Genomic DNA, 20,091 nt, shown 5'->3' on the forward strand with positions numbered 1-20,091 from the left:
TTCCAGTATTGTTGGGAATTTATCTACTGTAATAAAAAATGAAAATGCAAATCTCGGCCAAATCCTCCCTTACCGAGGGAGATGTTGGTATGAATTTTTCTCAAACCACATACTACATATGACTTTTTCATAAAACTATAAGAAATATCATCTATAACTGGTGGCCAAATATTTGAGATAGTATTAGAAATAAAATTTGTCATGAGGAATTTGTTGAAAGAAAGAATTTAAGTGCTAAATACCACCAAATTTCTTTGGTAATTGGGAAAAATAGTCAGAAATTCACCAAATTTTACCCATACACCAAAGTTCAATTAATTGGTTTGGGAGATAAAACTTTATTCATGAAAATTTGTCTTTTAAACCAGGAGAAATGGAATTAATTCTTAATATAAATAAGTTGTTTCTTTTTTTTTGGTGGGGGGAGGGCAATGCTACTTCATGATATTTGGTTCCTGTGCTACCTGGTGAGCTTTTAATAAAGATCTTAGTGAAGTGAAGAGTTCTAATATTAAATTTAACAAACCATGTTACAAAATAGTACTCAGTTTTCTTTGTACTATTGATGATTCAGGGGTTATTATATTTAAATCAATTATTATGCTGAAGGTTTTCCTTTTCTTTCATAGAAATAAACTTTTCTCTAGGGCCTGCTTAAAAAGATGATTCTCAAGAACTGCTTCAGGAGGTCACACAAATATTGCTAACATTTTGTTCTTATGGCTTTTAGGCAGTTTGACAGGTAAGAAAAAAAGAGGGTTTAATGAGTGACAAGATGGTTTCTGAACTTTAATTTCTATATGACAGCAAGCAAAATGAGCAGAGGTAAAGCATTCGTTTAGGCCTTCTTTAGAAATAAGTTGGCATTATATTTATAAAATATATTGCTCTCAATAAGAGAAAAGTGGCACAAGAGTAACCCTTACCTTATTAGTTTTTTAATAACATTTTAGAAAGGAAAGAAACAAAATTGCAAAGCACTACTCTTACACTAATGTCTTATCAACTTTAAAAATCCCTCTCTAAAAAACTCAGGAAAAAAATGTTTCCTAAAACCAATTAGTTGAGTTCTTTAAAGACCCAATTAATTTTCAGTTTGCAAACTTTGAGTTCTCTCAGAAACTAAAACTAATGTATCTTTAAATGTTATATCATGAGTCTTGTGTTTAAAATGTTTTAGATACTTAAACTGAATGCTCTTGTTATTGCACAAAACCACTTGGCAACTGTGGATTTTAAAAAGTGCTGTACTTTTTATTCTTTTAAGTTTATTCTTGGTAAGACTCTTTTAACCTTTTGTTGATGTTTCATAGTCCATGAAAATAGCTGTTATAAAGAAGACAGTACTTTTGAACTAGCTTTATTGGTTTTGTGCTGATATTGCAAAATCTAAATCAGCTTACGAGCCTCAGAGTTTTGATAAAATAAACACTGCTGAACATTGACACCATCCAATGTAACACAGAAGCTATATAAAATAAAAGAAGTGTTTTAATTGGTTGGAAGAAGTTAAGGAAGAGAAAATAAGATTGGAATAAATCAGTTCTAGTATTGAGTAGCAGATACAGTTTAATGAAAGAATAAGATGCTTTTATTTAGAAAATTTTAAGTATGCTCTCTCATTATCGTGCTTGGTTTTCAAATGCATTTTAAGCAATATCTTTGCAACATGGCAATTTATTTGCTTGACTTTATAAATCATTTTATGTACAATACAACTAAAAATAATATTTAGGAATACTTTTCATTTTTGGCAAAGGCATTATTATGTTGTATGTAATTAATATTCTTCTATAAAATCATGATGCTGTAAATTCAGTCATTTTTCTCTCTACACATCTACTTTCCCTTTTGATCTTTTTTTTTTTTTTTAGCCAGTAGTCTTGCTTTGTTTCACCTGTGAAGTAAAGGAATAGAAATAGATGTTCTTTATCTTGTTTATTTTTTTGCTAATCCAATATTTCTTTTACTTGGCTAAATTGCATTTGAGCAAACATCTTTTTTAATGCTCTAATTTTCTTTACAGTGAGTTATTTTATTACATTCTTAGCTGCTGCCTATCTTTGTTTTTCATATCTCTCTTAAATAATACATTCTTCTGGAAAGTCTTTCCTGATCAATTTGGCAGCAGTAATGAACAGGAGCAGGCTGTGTCTCAATTCTTGAGTCCTTCCTAGTGATTCCCGCTTATCTGAGTCACCGTAGCCAGAGGACCACAAAGGTTGTGAGCATTTTGTCTCAGCAGCTCAGTCCTTTGTGCATGCTTTTTTCACATCTCCTGCCAGTGATCCTGGTTCATTGAATGAAACCAATCATTAGTCACAAAAAATTGAACAACACATATTGTAGGACGTTGTTTCAATATGCCCATAGTTTTTCACTTATAAGCTTAGTTCATGTTCTTACATATCACCCTAACATTGAACATACCAATATTTGATTTTTAATTTTATATTTTATTTCTCTTCGACACATTTTTGTCCTTGATCTTTAACTGTCTGATGTCAAATAAAAACAAATCCAGTCTTAGTAAAGGAGATTTTCTCTACAACTATTGTAATAGGGAGAATGCTCTGAACTCAGGAAACGGCAAGTGTCTCAAAATCAAACATAAGAGGGTTTTTCTTTTATAAGGTTTGGAGTGGATAGCTGAGCTTAGCAGAAACTTTTAAGAGGAAGTTGGTCAAGCAAGAGGGAAATGATTAGTGGGTTCTAACAAGAAAATGTATCTCACTGTGGCCAGTGGATTCTTAGGATACCCGATAATGAGGCACGCTCCACTTTGTAGTGCTGGCTCAGGCTCAGGGCAGGCAGAGTTCAGGGGCCTGTAGGGAGGAGAGAAGCATGACTAAAGTTTGGTCAATGGAAAACAGAAGATAAAAAACGGGCAATTGTGAACACTTGGTCACCAGCTTTCATCTATTTATTTCCCCTTTAGAGATTTTACAGTTTACTTTGATAATGTTCAGCAACTTTCTACTTTATTAAAAATAAATCTAACTGTACCTCAGAGTATAAATGTAACTCCCTGTATATTTAATATAAATATTTTTAAAGCAGATGTCAAGACAGTTGAATGTTTTTAATCTAATTTATTCCACTCAAAACCCACAATATTAGGAAGTTTTCATAATCAATTATCTATTTTCTCTGTTAGTTTGAACTGCTCTTTTTTACTGACTACTTCTCTAATGGCGTTTAACATGTTCAACTCTTTTTGATCTTTGAAAATCTTAGGTAATCCCAAATATCCTTCTGTTACTTCCTTGGATTTCTTCTTGTTCAGAGCCCTGCTTTCTGATTTTTTTTAACTTACTGGCTCCATTTTATTTTCTCCAAATTTTTTCTCAGTCTACTCCCATGTGTTTCATTCCACTCCACTGGCTCTTGCTAAAATAGCCAAGAATTTTCTTTTCCAAAATTTAAAGGACATTATTTAATTCGCTTTGTATGTTTCTTTTCAGAAATAACACTCCCTATAATTGCACCCTCAGTGAACACTACCTTGCCTTGGTTTCCACAGCCCCACAATTTCCAGATTTTCTTCTTTCATCTCTGTTCACTCTTATATGTTTACTTTGCAGACTTAGCCTTCTCTGCCAGCCATGACATTTGAAATTCCACAAAAAATTGATCTTACTTTCATCTTTTATCACACTGTGTATTTCCCATCCATCCACTACTTTGTCATGTCATGTATATCTAAGATGACTTATAAATCTATATTTTTAGCCTTGACTTGAACTCCAGGCTTACATATCTAACTTTACTCAAAGTACATGTACCTATATATATCTCTATGTATTAGTGATGACAGTTCTAGTACATCTTGGCTCTGTTTATAAACACTATAGCAATATTCAGAGATGTGACCTCTCATTTTACTTATTTAGATAATATCTTAAAATATTCCTTTCTAGTCCAAGTAATGTTCCCTACCTAGATTAGTGATATATATTTCTAAATGGTGTACTTGCATTCACTTTGTCACTGCCATCTATTCCCCAAATAACAGCCATAGTAATTACTTTAAAATGCAAATCTGAAATGCAACACTCATCCCCAATCTGCTTCAACCCACTATGGCTTGAACTCACTGTTTCTATGATGAGGCAAATAACCATTATATCCTTGCATGTTAACTAATTGCATTACCTGGTATTTTCTAGATGTGACTAGCACATCATAATAATTAAATAAACAGAAGTTTAATAGTAAAGTGGCTTCACCCCTATTTCTCTACTATTTTCTAGCACCATGTTCCTTCCTCTCAGTACACGAGTTAAAAAGGACTTCCTTCAATTGTCGTAATCCAGCATGTTCATCTCCAACGTAGCACCTCTTAACAGATTTTCCCTCTGCCTAGATAGTTCTTGAACTGTTTCATTATGTATTTGACTTACTCATCTGTCGGAAAGCAGCTCATGTTACTTCCTCAGAGTATTCTTTCCTCCTCTCTGTTTTTCCAACTTTTTAGTCTGATCAATTTCTTTTAACTTTATTTTTTAATACTTCACTTGAGGTTTTCATTTTTGATATCAGAGTTTTAATTTATATTTGTTTTCTGAATGTACTTTCTTTTGAGTCCTTTAAAAATTGTTTGCATTTACACAGTGTTTTTTACCTCTCAAAAAAACATTTCCTTTTTGATTGCTCTCCAGATTTCATGTTAAAGGTTCTCCTAAAATATCTGCCCATCTGTGCCTGTTAGGCCATATTTAATAGGCCTTAAAAGCTTCATTGAAAGCTGTGCATGCTTAGTCAAGGTTAAAAAACTGTGAGCTTCACTTTAGGGTGACATAATGGGTCATTTTGTTGGAAAACTTAGGATGTGCCTTTACATTTGGGGTAGCGCCATGATTAGGAATCTGAACTCTGTTCTTATGTTTGAATCTGGGCTCTGCCACTAGCTAGCTGTGTGATTTTAGACAAAATATTAAACTTTTGTCTTTTGGTTCCACATCTTAAAAATAGCAACAAAAATCCCTACCAAATAGAATTCTTATAAAAATATAATGACTTAGCATTTGAAAATAATTTAGAATACTGTCTGGCAAATGCTGAACTTTTTATCAAGTGTAAATTGCTGCAATTATTATTATTACCAGTATCATGATCATTGGTATTATTTCTTCTCTGGAGCTCCTCCGATTCTCTTGAAAAAATCCTTTATTAATCTTTCTGGGAGGATTCGAAGAACTAAGACAGAGACAGGGCTAACCAGTCTCAATGTCTGTGGTAGGCATCAGCTTATTCCTTCTCATTTCAATCTGGCAGCCAGCCCCAGCTGTGCCCTCTAGTTCTCTGCCTGAGTGGCGTTAGAGCAGTCAACATGCCTCTCATAGGTGGGGAGGGGCTCTAAGGATCCAACTGCTATTTACAGATTCTTTCCATAAATTGTACTTTGGGTTGGCCAATCTTCATTCTGGCTTTGAGAGGAATGTAAAATTGCTGATCTCTCAGCCTTTGTTGCTTCTAAGGTAAAGTGATTTTCTTCTTAATTTTTCTTACTGTTGGCTTAAGATTCAATTTTCCTGTTTTGGTTAACTTGATATAATCCATCTATCTGCTTTCCACCTTCCAAAATTTTGTTTCTGTTGCCCATCTTCCTATTCTCTTTGACTTTATGGTTTCATGCCACAGGGAAGGTAATATTTTCAACCTGGATTCTTTGCCAGCTTCTTCGATACTTTTTTAAAAAAGTAACACTGAGACATTTGGGGGTGATGTGCTCTCTTTGGAAAAAAATTCAAGTTACAAAAAGGCCTCAACACCTGAGCAGTATCTTACTTGATCTGCACAAAAACCTTGTGAGATTGGCAAAGGTGTTTGACTAATATATAAACTTAAATGCATATGACTTGAAAAAAAACACATTTATGTGACATCAGTAAGAGATCAGGAACTAATTATCTTTATTTCTGACTCAGTTCTACATCATTCAAAATTTGCCTTTCTCTATTTTTAAGTATAGGTGACCAATGATTTATGAATAGTCAGATTTAGAGGGGCATCCTAAGGTACATAGCCTAAAAGTTTGTTTCAAATGATTTATAAATAATCTTAACTGCTTTAAATTGAAGGATTTGAGTAAAATTCATGCTATCGCCCACATTTTTTCTAAACCTGAGAAGCATTATATTTCCTTCACTATTACAAAATGAAGGTAATAAAATTGCCAAGAAGTATTAAGGATTAGTCCTTCTCTTCACCTTTCTATACACATAGGTAAAGTTAAAAGGTATAACAGGCCTGAATTCTCAAGAGTTTTTCTTGATATATATAAACTTTCTGAAGAAGATTAATATGGATCATCCAAGTATCATTAACTTCCATGAAAGAGAGATTAAATGAGTTAAGGTATGTATTTCATCTAACTTTTATGACATACAGAGTCATGAAAGTGAGAAAACAACCATCTTTTATTCTGAAATGTCATCTTTCTGCTTTTCTGAACTTACATGTCAGATTCTGTACAACCAGACAGCTGTCATACAGAAAAACCACAAAAGAACATACACAGTTAGAGATGACTTTTGGTTGTATCTTCCGTATCTTTCTGCAAACAGTAGTGCTTTATAGCCAGAATTAAGAAGGGCAAAGAAGTAGTTATGTCAGATTTTCAAAAAATTAGAAAATTAGAGGAAAAGCCTTCATACACTTTTTCTTTTCCACTTGAATTACGAAGGTTAGGGTCTTTCAAAATGGTCTCCTCAGCAAAATAAATTAAATTTTTACAGTTCAATGGAATTTTAATATTAGGTTATGGTACGGAGAAAAAGTTATTTTCATCATAAGTGTGCCTATCTATTTAAAACTATGTAGAAATATGAAATTTGACATGTAACATAGTTTTTAAAAGATACTTTTGTTTTTGCATGGGCAGGCACTGGGAACCAAACCTGGGTCCCTGGCATGGCAGGCGAGAACTCTGCCTGCTGAGCCACTGTGGCCTACCTAAAAGATACTTTTTTATATGAGCAAGAAAATCTAACTTTTTTTTGCCACAGAGGTGTATGAATCCAGTTCTCTTTTCTCAAAATTGTTGTATACACCATTCACCATTAGATCTGTGAGGCTAATACAAGTCCTTAAATAGTACTTCAGAGTTGTCTATGACAAGACTCCTCGGATTTAGCAAATTAGAATACAGTAATCCAAGTTAAATTTAACTTTCAGATAAACAACTAATAATCCTTTTCATGGAAAATTATGTTCCAAATATTGTATTTTAACTAGCAACCCTATTGGTTATAGTGCTTATCATTCCTAAATTGGAATTTGGGAAAGATGTTTCCTTTCACTTTTATTAGATATTATTGCATCCTATATATTCTATGCTCATAGTTTATAATGTTAGATGATCTGCAATATGTTAACAATGGATTCATTCATTTATTGTTATAAAATGTAATTCTCTTTTAATTTTTTTGTATGTCCAAATGGTACTTAAATTAATAAGTACTACTTTTAATATAATAAAAAGAACGATATGCGTATAATATTTAAATGATTATTCCAATCCTGCCTAACATCAAATTTGTTATTCTACCCTATGGGACAAAAATGCTGGTCCTCATGTGCATATTCTTAAAGCCGAAACAAAGCAGAGAATTTAGGCAATTATATGGCCAGTACAGGTAAAATTACATTTTGTACATTTCCCGAACTTTTTCCTGATTTTGGCTTTAGAGATTATAGTCAGATTATGATTATTACAATATTGCTACTATCCATTAAAGATTTAACTTCTTAAATTGCCAAATTACATGTGTGTACTTTGATTATAATATTTTTTAGTAAAATATTTATGGGATTGTGTTTAACCATCGTTACAGCTTCATCAAATAAAAAAACTATCCAATTTTACTTCTTTACTTAAATTCCATTTAACCTGTAGCTAATCTCTAATTTTTATTTTAGTTTGTGTTTTGGCCTTACTGAAAAATATTAGGAGGGAAATTCTTTACTGATGAAAATGATGCAAATTTTATTATAGTTACCCTGGTTTTGATAGACAAATGAGTTCACACAAATTCTCATTATCGGTCTTAATGATTTCAATGAGAATTTCATCATAATCTTAAATATTCCTTCTCTACTTCCAGGACTTGGTTATTTCACTTGGAAAAAAACAACTGATATGCCATAACAGCTGCCCTAATTTGTAGTTCTATCAATTTTGTTCTAGGTGCTTTAAATATTTTCTAGCCGTTGACCATTTAGCATGATTTAGTGTTTCACTGGAGAGCAAAGATTTGCATTTCTGCCATCTCTTAGTCTAAATGCTATCCTTGCTTTTATAAAGCACTCAATGTATTTTCAAGGTTTTTTTTTAGGAAATTATAGGGGTTTCTTCTCATTTTTTCATTGAAACACTGCCGGAATTTTTCTCAGTGCTATTGTGCACTTGCCTTTTAGTGGAAGTAGAGCTAATATAACATTTATGACCTTGACAGTATAGAAATGAAAGCAGACTTCAGCTGTAGAAAGGTTGCATATTTTTTCTATCTGCTAGATAATAGTTCTATCATTTCTATAACAATGTTGTCAGTATGAAAAATATGCTCCTTGTGTTTGTACTATCAGTATTTTTTTTCTTGTATTTGATTATGAATTAAACAATATAAGGGTTTTACAGATGAGCTTTCAATAAATAGATCCTAACCTTTCCATATTGGCTCTCTGAACAAAACCCATTTCTTTCCCTTAGTAATGAAATCCTAAGCCCTAATGAGAATTTTCAGTTGTATTTAAACACTATTGAATTTTGTAGGTCCAGGAATTTTTAGTGTGAGGAGACCTGAATGATGGATTTCCTGTTGTCCAGAGACAATCTAAAATGAGTTCTGTGGTAACCAGACTGTGCCTCAGTGGAGATGTAGTCATCCTTATTTGTAACATACTTATTTGTAACAAATTCTCCTGTATCTTCAACATATACCTTTGTGTATCCTTGGGGTTTAAAGTGGCATCTGTTGTATAGTAACTGAATTGGAAAAAAGAAGCAAAACAAGCAAAAAATACAGTCTTACAGTGTCATTCTGTGTCCAGTATCTGTTCAAATTCAATGTTATGGTAATGGTGAACGATAAAATTATATGCAGGAGATACATGTGAAGTGCGAAATTAAAAGATGCTCTTTATTAATCTTGTTTTTTTCCTTATTTATCTTCTTTTTTAGGTGTGCATTTTTGAGCATTAGGAAATTTTAGAAATATTTGTTATATAAATCTGTACTATACATAGTAATATTATGAGGAATTACTGTGAGAAAACTTTTTATATAGATTTTGATGTATTTTTTTTTGCATGTTAATAGCTCACTTTTACCACTAATACTATTATAATGCAATTATAAAGGAACAGTAAGCTAGATATAATATATTCTATCTAAATTTGTGGGACCAAATAGAAACTAATACATATCTTATGGTGAGAATATATTTTATTTTTCCCCAGAAATCAAAAATCTCTACCTATGACAAGATGTGGGCCTTTATGAGCAGCAGGAGGCAGTCAGTGCTCGTCAAAAGCAACGAGGAAGGCATCCAGCGAGTCCTCACCTCTGATTACGCGTTCCTAATGGAGTCAACAACCATCGAGTTTGTCACTCAGCGGAACTGTAACCTAACACAGATTGGTGGCCTTATAGACTCCAAAGGTTATGGCGTTGGCACCCCAATGGGTAGGTTACATGTCAGCTGCTTGTTCTTTGTTCATTAATCTTTCGTTGCAGTGAGCGGAGGAAAACAGTGCCTCCATATGCCATTAGCAAGATTGTTTCGCCCAATGCATCTTTGTTAGAGTAAAAAGCAGGGAAATGGTTTGATTATCTGCTTCTAAACAGTAAGTAACAACAGAACATTTGATTTCTAAGATTGGTAAGTGGAGTATGACGGGTGGATATACTGGTAAATGCTCACCTTCCATGCAGGAGAGCTGGGTTGGATTCCCAGACTATGCACCCCCCAAAAAAAAATTTGTAAGTAGACATTTTTACTGTTATCAATGTTGGAAAAGGCCCTACGTTCCCCTGAGGAGACTGCTGTTTCAATACTACATTAAAAACAAGTGTCTGGATCAAATTGAAGAAGGTTTTTTGACCATCGTTTTCTTTAGAAGGAAGAAATGGCTTATGAGAATACTATTCTGCAGAGAAAATTAATTAAATGAATGAGCCATAATGATAACTATGAATACTTATTTTATATTATTTCAGTTAAGAGAAGGCACACATAGCAGGCTATTTAAACCTGTGACATACTTACAATATTGACACCAGGGCTGATTAGTTTTAATTAACCTCTCTGTTCCATATGGCAACATTTATTTTCAGTATTAATCATGAAACAAAATGAAGGGCAATAATCTCCAGAGAAGAAAACAATAAATTTATGCATTGCTTCATAAATAAATATATAAACAAAGATATAGTTACATATATTCAAACCTTGAATAAATAAGTAAATAAATAATTTTACAGTACATATGAGAGAGAAATTATACACTCTCCCAACCTAAAAAAATTTCCAGGTTCTACTTCCCAGAGCCTGTGGCTATGTTACTTTCCATGGCAAAAGCGACATTGCATATATGATTAAGTTAAGGGTCTTGACATGGGGAGATTATCATGGGCTGCCCATGGAATGTGATCACAAGAGTCCTTATAAAAGGGAGGCTGGAGGTTCAGAGGTACAGGTAAGGAGGCAGGAGGAGAGCAGTCGAGGTGGGAGAGAGAGACAGAGAGAGACTTGAAATGCAACCTGCTGGCCTTGAAGAAAGAGGAAGGGATCACAAGGTAAGAAATGCAGTTAGCCTTTAGAAGTTTAAAAAGTCAAGGAAACAGACCGCCCCTTCAATGCCACAAAAGGAACACAGCCTCGCAGACACCTAGATTTTAGGACTCTCAACTTCCAGAACACTATGATTATAGATTTGTATTAAGTCACTTAGTTTGTGGTAATTTGTTATAGCAGCAACAGGAAACTAACATAGAGCAAAAAAGGAAACAAAACAATGGCTTAACATTGCAATTTTAATTACATTAATGAATTTTTTAAAGTAGGAAAATTTATAGTTATTCATTGATTTATCACAGCAATAAATAACACTACAATTTTCTTTCAAGTCTTAACTTCAACAGATTTGCCAATGACTAGTTCAAACTTATGTGTGCATTTATATTTAACAGAAAGTATGGACATACTTGTCAATTTATCTTCAAACATAATTTAACTTTGATTTTTTTTTAAATGGAGTAACAAATATACATTAATTAGAAAGTTGGGCATAGATTTACAAAAATCCTATTTCATAATAAATTCCAGAAGTTGCAATATTATCCATGTCTTTGCTTCTTTGGGATTATTTCTAGCCACATTCAAATGTCTTGCCAGTCCAAAAATTTCCAGTAAAATATCTTCACCAAAAAACTCAATACTAATTTATATTATATTTGGTAAAAGCTTCTGAAGATCATTATCATCCATAATAGTTTGAACTGATTTTGAGATAATTTCAAATATCACTAACTCCTATGATATTATGTACTGTATTTATATGGTAGATTCAAAGTAATGGTTTCACATTCCCTGTGGAAATGAATAAAAGAGAACCTGGATTTCTTACTCCCCAAATATGCAAGTATTGCTGAATCCACATGGACTGGTGGTCAACTACATAAAGGGGTGTTTGGGATTTTATGTAGAAGTTCTTTAGATGATGAGTTGCAAACTCAGCCAGACAGCTGAGAGTGCATGAAAGGACAGCCTTGGAGGGAAGGGCGGGGGGTGGGGGTGGGGTGGGAATGAAGGCAGTGAGGGTCTGGGACTCATCTAACTTAAGATCTGCAAGGGTATGTGGTGGGCAGGGAGCAGTTATGTGGGGTCCAGACTTTTCCCTCAATTGTGGCTCAGAGGGGAGTGCTTTAGTTTGCTAAAGCTCCCAGAATGCAACACACCAGAAATGGATCAGCTTTTAATAAGGGGATTTATTTAGTTAAAAATGCACAGTTCTCCAGAGGAAGGGCAGCTAGTTTTCTTCTGTGTTTCTTTGTCACATGGGAAGGTGCAACGCGAAGTCTGCTGACCTTCTCTCCTGGCTTCTGGGTTCCAATGACTTTCTTCAGGGCAATTCTTTTCTGCATCTCCAATGTCTGGGCTGGGCTGCCAGTGCTGAGATACTTGGGCTGTATTGTGTTGAGCTCCCTCTGATCTCTCTATTTTAAGCCTCCAGCTAATTAAATTAAACGTCACTCCTGGTGGTAGAGACTCCGATTAGCCAACCTCAAATATAATCAGTCATAGAGGAATTTCACATGCTGGAGATTTATGTCCACAGCAACAGAACAAGGGGCATCATCACCTGGCTAAGCTGACACCTGAACCTAACAAGGGGCATCATCATGTGGCTAAGCTGACACCTGAACCTAACTACCACAGGGAGGATTATGGCTTTCCCATGTATACTGGCAATTGGTAGTTTTAATTATATGGCATGAAAAGCAGAAGCAGCAAGGGCCATTTGGAGAAGCTGAGGTCAGCTGCTAGTCACAGTTGTACCCAGGGCAGGTCCCCCGGGGTGGTCACTCAAAAGGGGAATTTATCACTAGGCAAAAATGATAAGGCACTAAATATAATTTATTTTACACCATCACATGGGTGCTGTCAAAATTAATTTCCAGGTAGAATACATCATCTGTTAAAGTATAACAAACAAATAAATGCTCATTTGAAGTTCACTAAATATTGATTTACTAAACACATTAGGGAGGAATTGACATTTTTTAGACTTAGTGCATGGTGATAGTTGGTGTTATTTTGTTAAATTCTCTCTAGAAAATGTACTCCTTTACTGTCTGCTCCAGAGACAGATCTCTCAAAGCCTTGCCTTCATTATGCCAACATTATGTATAACTAGAGAAATTTGCAAATAATTTTACATTTGTAATAAATATAAAAAATATCTAGTTTTCCTAAAAGTATGGCTTGAGGAACACGTTTTGAAATCGTGTGCTAAATTATACTTCATATTAAGACAAGCTTTTTTGCCACAGTTGTACATTGATTGTCCACACTATGTCATTCTCCTTAGTTATGCTAGATATGGTCTTTTAATAAGAATTATATCAAGAACCCAGAAATCTCATGAGTTCATGCAAATATATATTTAAGAGACTGATCATGTGCTATTAGAAAGTATTGCTTTCTAGTACTTTGCACACTGATATTCTGTACTTAAGCTTGCCACTTACTGAGATTTTGGACAAGTCATTTGAAATTTATGGCGTCTGATGTCTTTTTTCTTTATCTAAGAAAACAAGAAGGTTATACCATGAACTATCTAAAGTCTATCTAAATGCTAAACTTGCAGCAATTTATCAGATAATATGTTTGGCAAATTCCAAATTTGGTCAAGAATTGGATAGAAACTACGTGGAGAAATATGGTTAGTTGATGTCTTAGAACAAATTGCAAAAATCTAGCACATTCTTAAACAGATTATTAGGGGTGGAATCAGATTTGTCAGGCATCCATTGCCCCATAGTATTGCTTGGAAAGGGCTGGAGAAAACAAATACATTTTCCATGCTGTTTCTCTGAAGGAGTGAAATTCTCAATTAATGAAACTTGCATCTCTACAAATCTCTGTTGATTTGCATTCCCTTGATGAGTGCAGAGATTTTTGTCTCTCTTCTGTTGTATTTCCTGTTGTAAGCCCATACAACAAGTGCTTGCGCTTTTGGGGCCCTAAGTTTTTATTTGTTGAACAAATGAATTCTACATCTGGAAATGTGATAGTGTGACAAGATTTATCAACAGACAAAAAAAATCACTTTTGGAACTAATATGCATCGCATCCTACATTATTAATATGATAAACTCATTAGATAAAACTGAGTTGTTTAAGTAAGAACTGAATAGGACTTGGGAAGGATGTGTGAGAACTTTGGAGTATAGTATAGATATTTTACATCATTGAGAGCTACATAATAGAACTAATAATTTCAAAATAAAGAATTTTAACTTATACATAATGTAAAATTTAAACTTGATTTGTTTCTGTTTGGTTTCTATGTGTATCAGTGTTCTAGGCCTATCTTTAGCATACTGTCTTGCTCTGAGAGAATGTCTGCTAAAAATAAATTAAAATATAATATTATAAAAAGTTCAGAAACATCAAGATTTTAGATGTGAAAACTACAAGCAAGTTCCAAATGCATTAGTTCTAAGAAAGCTCTCTGTTATAGTTTACTTGAACCATTCAAAGAGCAATTTTTGATCCTTTATCACCCTTTTTGTTGTAGCTGACTTTATTAAAGAAAATATGAAAGACTAAATTTATTAATAGATACCTAAACTATATTTTTAATGTAACATTTTTAATTGAGGAGTTTACTGAAGACAGCATCTGGAATTTCTTTTCCTCTGATTTTAAGTTTATCTGATAGATAAGATGAGATAACGAAACAAATTTAAAACTATGAGCCTTAGGATGTAGTGCTTTTTTTTTCCCCTTTATCTGTTAAACTCTTGTTTGATCAAATCAACTCTTGCCTTTCTGGAGAAAGCTGAGTTACTGTGGAAAATATTAATTGATAATGACAAGGTCAATTGCATAAGAAATTTATAGAAGTTGACTTGAATTGTATTCATCGGTGGGCTCATTCTTAATGTGTCCATCAGTGTAGTGTAATGTAATATATTAGTGTTTTCATTAAAATGAATCTTTTAAATATAGGCAATGGCACATGATAAGTGTTTAAACTTTATAGAAACTTCCTGGAATTGGGAGTATTTATTAATGAAATTTCAAAAGATCAGAATAATTAATTGTTAGGAAAAATATTTTAGGCCGGAAAGATTTTCCATATTGTTCTTAATCTTAATTGCCAAAATAGATTTATTTTTAATACATCAAAATGTCATATTATTGTTAAAAGAGGTATTTACTGCAGTTAATATATATTTCATTTTTAACTTAATTTTGAAGGAGATAAATTTGTTCTTAAGTTCAAAGTCATGGTTATTCAAGTAACTCACCTGCCAGTCTTCCAATATCCTTTTTTTTTTGTTTGCATGGGCAGGCACCGGAAATTGAACCCAGGTCTCTGGCATGGCAGGTGAGAACTCTGCCTGCTGAGCCACCATGGCCTGCCCTCCAATATACTTTTCATTTCTCTTTTTCAGATAACTTGTTTTCTTCTATTTAACTTAATAATATTAAACTCCTCACTTTAGTGAATCACATCTTTTTCATTTATAATATAGCATAAAATTAAAATGGTTTTGAAACTCAGTACATTAAGTGAGACTCTTAACTCCCTCATATAACTTTATCAAAGTAGTATGATCCTCCCGGGTTTGTTTCCTGGTACCTGTCCATGCAAAGAAAAAAAAAAAGTAGCATCATCTAGATCCTAGAAAGAGGCATTTCACACTTTGTTGCTAAAATACTTCAGAGAAAAAGGTAGTAATTTATGATTCACTAATTCATACCTCAGCTAGGAATATGAATTACTTATATCTACTTTGTCATTAACAAACACATATGCAATGATATATGAATGAGATTCTGTCTTCCCACAGATTAACAAGCAGCCTCATAACCTGCATTTCCAAAGTAATTAGCATTTACCCTTTATGTTATTTTTGCTCTAGCATATCAAAGATTATTTGTAATACATTGTATTTACATAGTTAAATGTTTTTTAATCACACAAAAAGAATGCATTTAAAGTGTGGATAATGCAGGTTCTCTTGCTCTTTTCCCAGCAAGAGTTAATGAGATAAATATATGCAAAACATATACTTAAAATATGGGCTCGGTTGTGGAAAATTTAGAGCAGCTCCAGAACCCCCTCAGAATTTTGAGTTTATATCTTCAGGACCTATAATCCATTAGGAAAATTTCATCTTTACTATTACTATAAGTGTGATCAAAGAGAGGAGATTCCTTTTCTTCACTTTTGTCCTTGCTTATGTTTTCAGATATTGTCACATATGCATACGTGGTTGGGTGCAGGAAATTAAAACAAAATACTATGAGATTTTGGGAGTGGAAAATCAGAAACTAGAGCAATACATTTAGATAAAATTTTCCCTCTTTTCAAAAATCCATGTATCGTCTTCTTTGCCTGCCATTCATCCTCCTGTGTGATTCATCAAGGGGCTGCTCCGTCACCATTCACCATTCTGAGTGCGATGATTACCCCCGAAGTATGTTGCGAGATTGCGGAAAGATTCAGATATAAGCTATTTAATTAAGGAAGCTCCGTTTACACAAAAAAAACCTGAGTGGAGTAATCAACAATAATGTGAAGGTAAATGCTTAATAAGCATAAACCGGTTTAATTAAGCTTGGGGTGACATTAAATGCCTTTCGTAGTTTTCCTGACCGCAGCAAAGTTATTTTTTATTTTTTGCATGTCAGGCACCAGGAATCGAAGCCGGGTCTCCCACATGGCAGGCAATAACTCTGCCTGCTGAGCCACTGTGGGCCACCCGGCAAAGTTATTTTAATGCGTCTTTTACTGTATTGCAGATCTTTCAGGTTGTTGTGTTCTTACTCACGATAAGTTAACTGAACTTGCCATTTTATTAAAAAAATAAAAAAATAATAATAACTCTGAGCGAGGTAAATGCAAAAAGCAAATCACAGCAGTTTCCATTAAGGAGTAGGTAAAATGTGTGATCAGTTGCAGTTTTGTATCTTAATTTCCCTTAGGTGATAATCACATTTATCCAAAGAAGGAGTATTAGGTAGAAATAGTGCCCCTCCTGACTGCAAGGCCTCCCTCCTGGTAGCCCATGCTCAAAGTCTTTTTTTGTTCTCTGATTTGAATGTCGAGGGCATTTGCATTTTGAGGTCTAGGCAGACTCAGCAGTCAATGAGTTGGCAGTGAAGCAACAATCCAGAAAAATCCATTAGGGCTAGTTGGTGTTATTTGGCTTTGCTGTGTTCAATTTCATAGAAATATTGTAAACTGACCGAAGGGTTTCATTAAAACTGTTTCTGTTTTTAGCAATGAGCTGGTGGCATCCTTCAATCATTTGTTAGTTCTCTTACAATTTTAATAGCATATGTGATATATATGGCAGCTGAGAAGGGGACGGAGGACATTGTGCTGCTTTCCATGCATATTGTAAATGATGTCAAGATTTCCCATAACCTTATGGGCCCCATTTTATTTGTGGGATTAAATCAATAGTCAGTTTTAAACAGTCAGGGGATTACTGTTTCTGTGAACACAGCTCACCGTATCATAGCTCTAGAAATACTGAAATATATATTATACATGAACAATGTAAAGAGGAAATGTAAAATGAAGTGATATATTTATAATACTATATAATACAAGGTTGAATTTAAGTAGAATTTTACCACACTATCACATACATTTTGTTTCTATCACATTTACTAAATTAATTTAAAATATCAGAGTCCATCCTTATTTCATAATTGAATTTCAATGCTATCTTTATAAACTGTTTGATAACATATCTTATATTAATGCATACAGATAGCAGTTGTCTTATTAATAATCTCAAGTAACTTTTATCTAATTATAATACCATTCTAGATAATCACCCTAAAGTAAAAAATGCTGCATTTGGTTGTATGTTTGACTCCATCAGTGCATCACTGACATGTGAATAATGGGATTTTTTTTTTTCAATTCCATTTTCTAATTTCAAATGCATTAGGTCTCACTTCTTTATTTCTCATTATTTGATGACATGAGAGTTGTAGAATTGGTACTAGGGGAGGCATGTTGTTTGTTTAAGGCAGATGCCAGTGTTTATAAAAATAGAAGTCAGTATGCAAAGCATGCTTTTTCCCTGTTTTGCCCACCATCCATTTCTAGCATTCCCAATTCATCATGTAATAAGTACTGTAATATTCATCATTATAGATACATAAAATTGCTGGCCTTCATTTCTTCAGCTTTACTGAAATGAATGAATACATTCGTCTTCATTAGTTGAACATAATGCACAAAAATTGGTGTAAATTATTCATCTTTCTGCAGGTCAAACCTTCCATTAAAATGCATTCTACTTTTTTTTTCCTTGCATGAGCAGCACGATTTTAATGTTGGAGAAGTGACTTTGCAAGGCTGAATCTAGATTTAATAATTTTTAGAGCCCAAATTAAACAAAAAGGTCAAATTATACCTGTAGAAGCTGTGCATTCCTGCCCTATTTGTTAAAGTCTGGATTTCAGGTCAGTGAAAACAGCTTAGTAAGATATGCCTATTCTTCAGACATTATCCTCAGACATTATATGCTGGAATCTAGGAAGCTTCCAGAGAGGACTTGATCAGTGTGAGTAACAGTGTAAGCAGCCTTCATTAATACAGCAAATACTAACCAGATCGAAATCAAACAATGCATAAATGCAGAATTCTCATGAAAATAGAGTTAGTTTTAATATATTTTATGCATAAAATAGGTTCATTCAATTAATTTAGTTGGTGTTTTGTGATGACTAGTCCAAGACCAGGGATTCAAATTCTATTTTAGGTTAGTTAGCCCCCAGACTGTGCCAGCCAGTCATCCTTGTGTTAGCAGAGCTGGGCTAAATCAGCCAGTCACTCTTATTAGAAAGAAAGGGGACTAAAGACAGGAGTAAAATGTGCAAGTTCACTGGTTGTAAAAGTTTATAAATAAAGAAAAACCATATAGATACTAAATGCCAAAGAACAGCACCTATATACATCACTGGCTGTCATGTGATAGGTGTATACTTAATGCACCATACACAATATGTGACATCTGTAGTCAGATGACTTGTGTACAAATCCTAGTTCCAACCAGGTGTCCTAAGTCACATTTTTGCATCTCTCTGAGACTCGGTGTCCTTTCCTGTAAATGGATATAGCCATGCCAATATACGTACTTTGTGGTAAGTATTAAGCAGATTATATTTATAGTAGGTGGCTCAGAAAAGATTCAATAAAGAATTCCAAAGTTCTGTCTTAAAGAAATTCTTTCCAATAATTGAAAAAAATGTATTAGTGTCCTTCAGATTGTTTGTATCATTTTTTACTCTATATTCTTTATGGATTCAGAAATATTGAATGCACTATATAGGTAGAATAGGGTGAAAATATGACCTATTGCAAACCAATCAGAAATCTTTTACTATAGGACGTACCTGAGGTTTTAGTTTTACCAAATTGCCAATCAGTCTGTTGGAGCTAACAATAATTTTTTGGGGAAAGAAAGAGACTGATAGCTACTTCACAAATTTCAGAAAATTCATATTTTAAGATATTATCTAAACAAGTAAAATGAGAGATCACATCTCAGAATATTTCTATAGTGTTTATAAACAGAGCCAAGATGTACTACAAGTGTCATCACTAAAGACATATATACTTCTTTCACATTTGGTCCATCTACGAGAATTTTATCACTCTTCAATCTGTTTGGTTCTGTAAAATAATGAACATAAAATATAAATATGCAAAATCCCTTCTTTTAAGGAGATGAATGTGGGGAAACTAACACAATAATAGGGACAATACCATATTGAACGTAAACAAGTGTTCTGTTATACCATGCAGGCACAGAGAGCTGGGATTAAGTGAGGATGAAAACGGTGAGGTCAAACTGAAAAAGGGACTTGAGCTCTACCTCAAAGGATGGATAGTAAATTCTCTTGAAAGATTATCTACTGTCCCAATTTTGGGGTTCTTGATTTTAAGGATTACAACTATCATGGAGGATGGTTTTATTTTAAAAGGTAAAACATTCATAATTCATTCAATAAGTTTCGATATTGGATTCGCAACAAAAACATCAAAGAAAGGAAAGTATTTCTGGCCTTTCCATTCCTACTACTACTCAAACAATTACTACAGCAGATACCAAAATCATAAAGGAGGCAGAGTTTCTAGGATGAAACTATTTCTATTTTCATACTTAGTGTCAGAGTTGCATGATTTAAATGTCCAGATAAGAAATGTGACAACAAATCTACCTCATCATCCATTTTTAACTAAAATACATGAAATGTGTCACAACCAGTGAAAACTGGTTGCTCTTTCACTATGGCCTGATAATATTTGCCCTTCTTTTTTTTC

General features: G+C 33.6%; 1 protein-coding gene across 18 annotated transcripts in view; it reads left to right on the forward strand.

Moving 5' to 3' along the window:
* GRIK2 (glutamate ionotropic receptor kainate type subunit 2) overlaps positions 1-20,091 on the forward strand; it is a 1,225,242-nt gene that overhangs the window by 1,182,919 nt on the left and 22,232 nt on the right. For all 18 annotated transcript variants that reach the window (XM_077162495.1, XM_077162496.1, XM_077162509.1 and 15 more), the window contains one exon: positions 9,463-9,688. In XM_077162495.1, the coding sequence (XP_077018610.1) occupies positions 9,463-9,688 (226 nt within the window). The remainder of the gene's footprint in view (positions 1-9,462; positions 9,689-20,091) is intronic.

The sequence above is a fragment of the Tamandua tetradactyla genome, chromosome 5 (assembly GCF_023851605.1).
Source record: "Tamandua tetradactyla isolate mTamTet1 chromosome 5, mTamTet1.pri, whole genome shotgun sequence".
NCBI classification, from domain to species: Eukaryota; Metazoa; Chordata; class Mammalia; order Pilosa; family Myrmecophagidae; genus Tamandua; species Tamandua tetradactyla.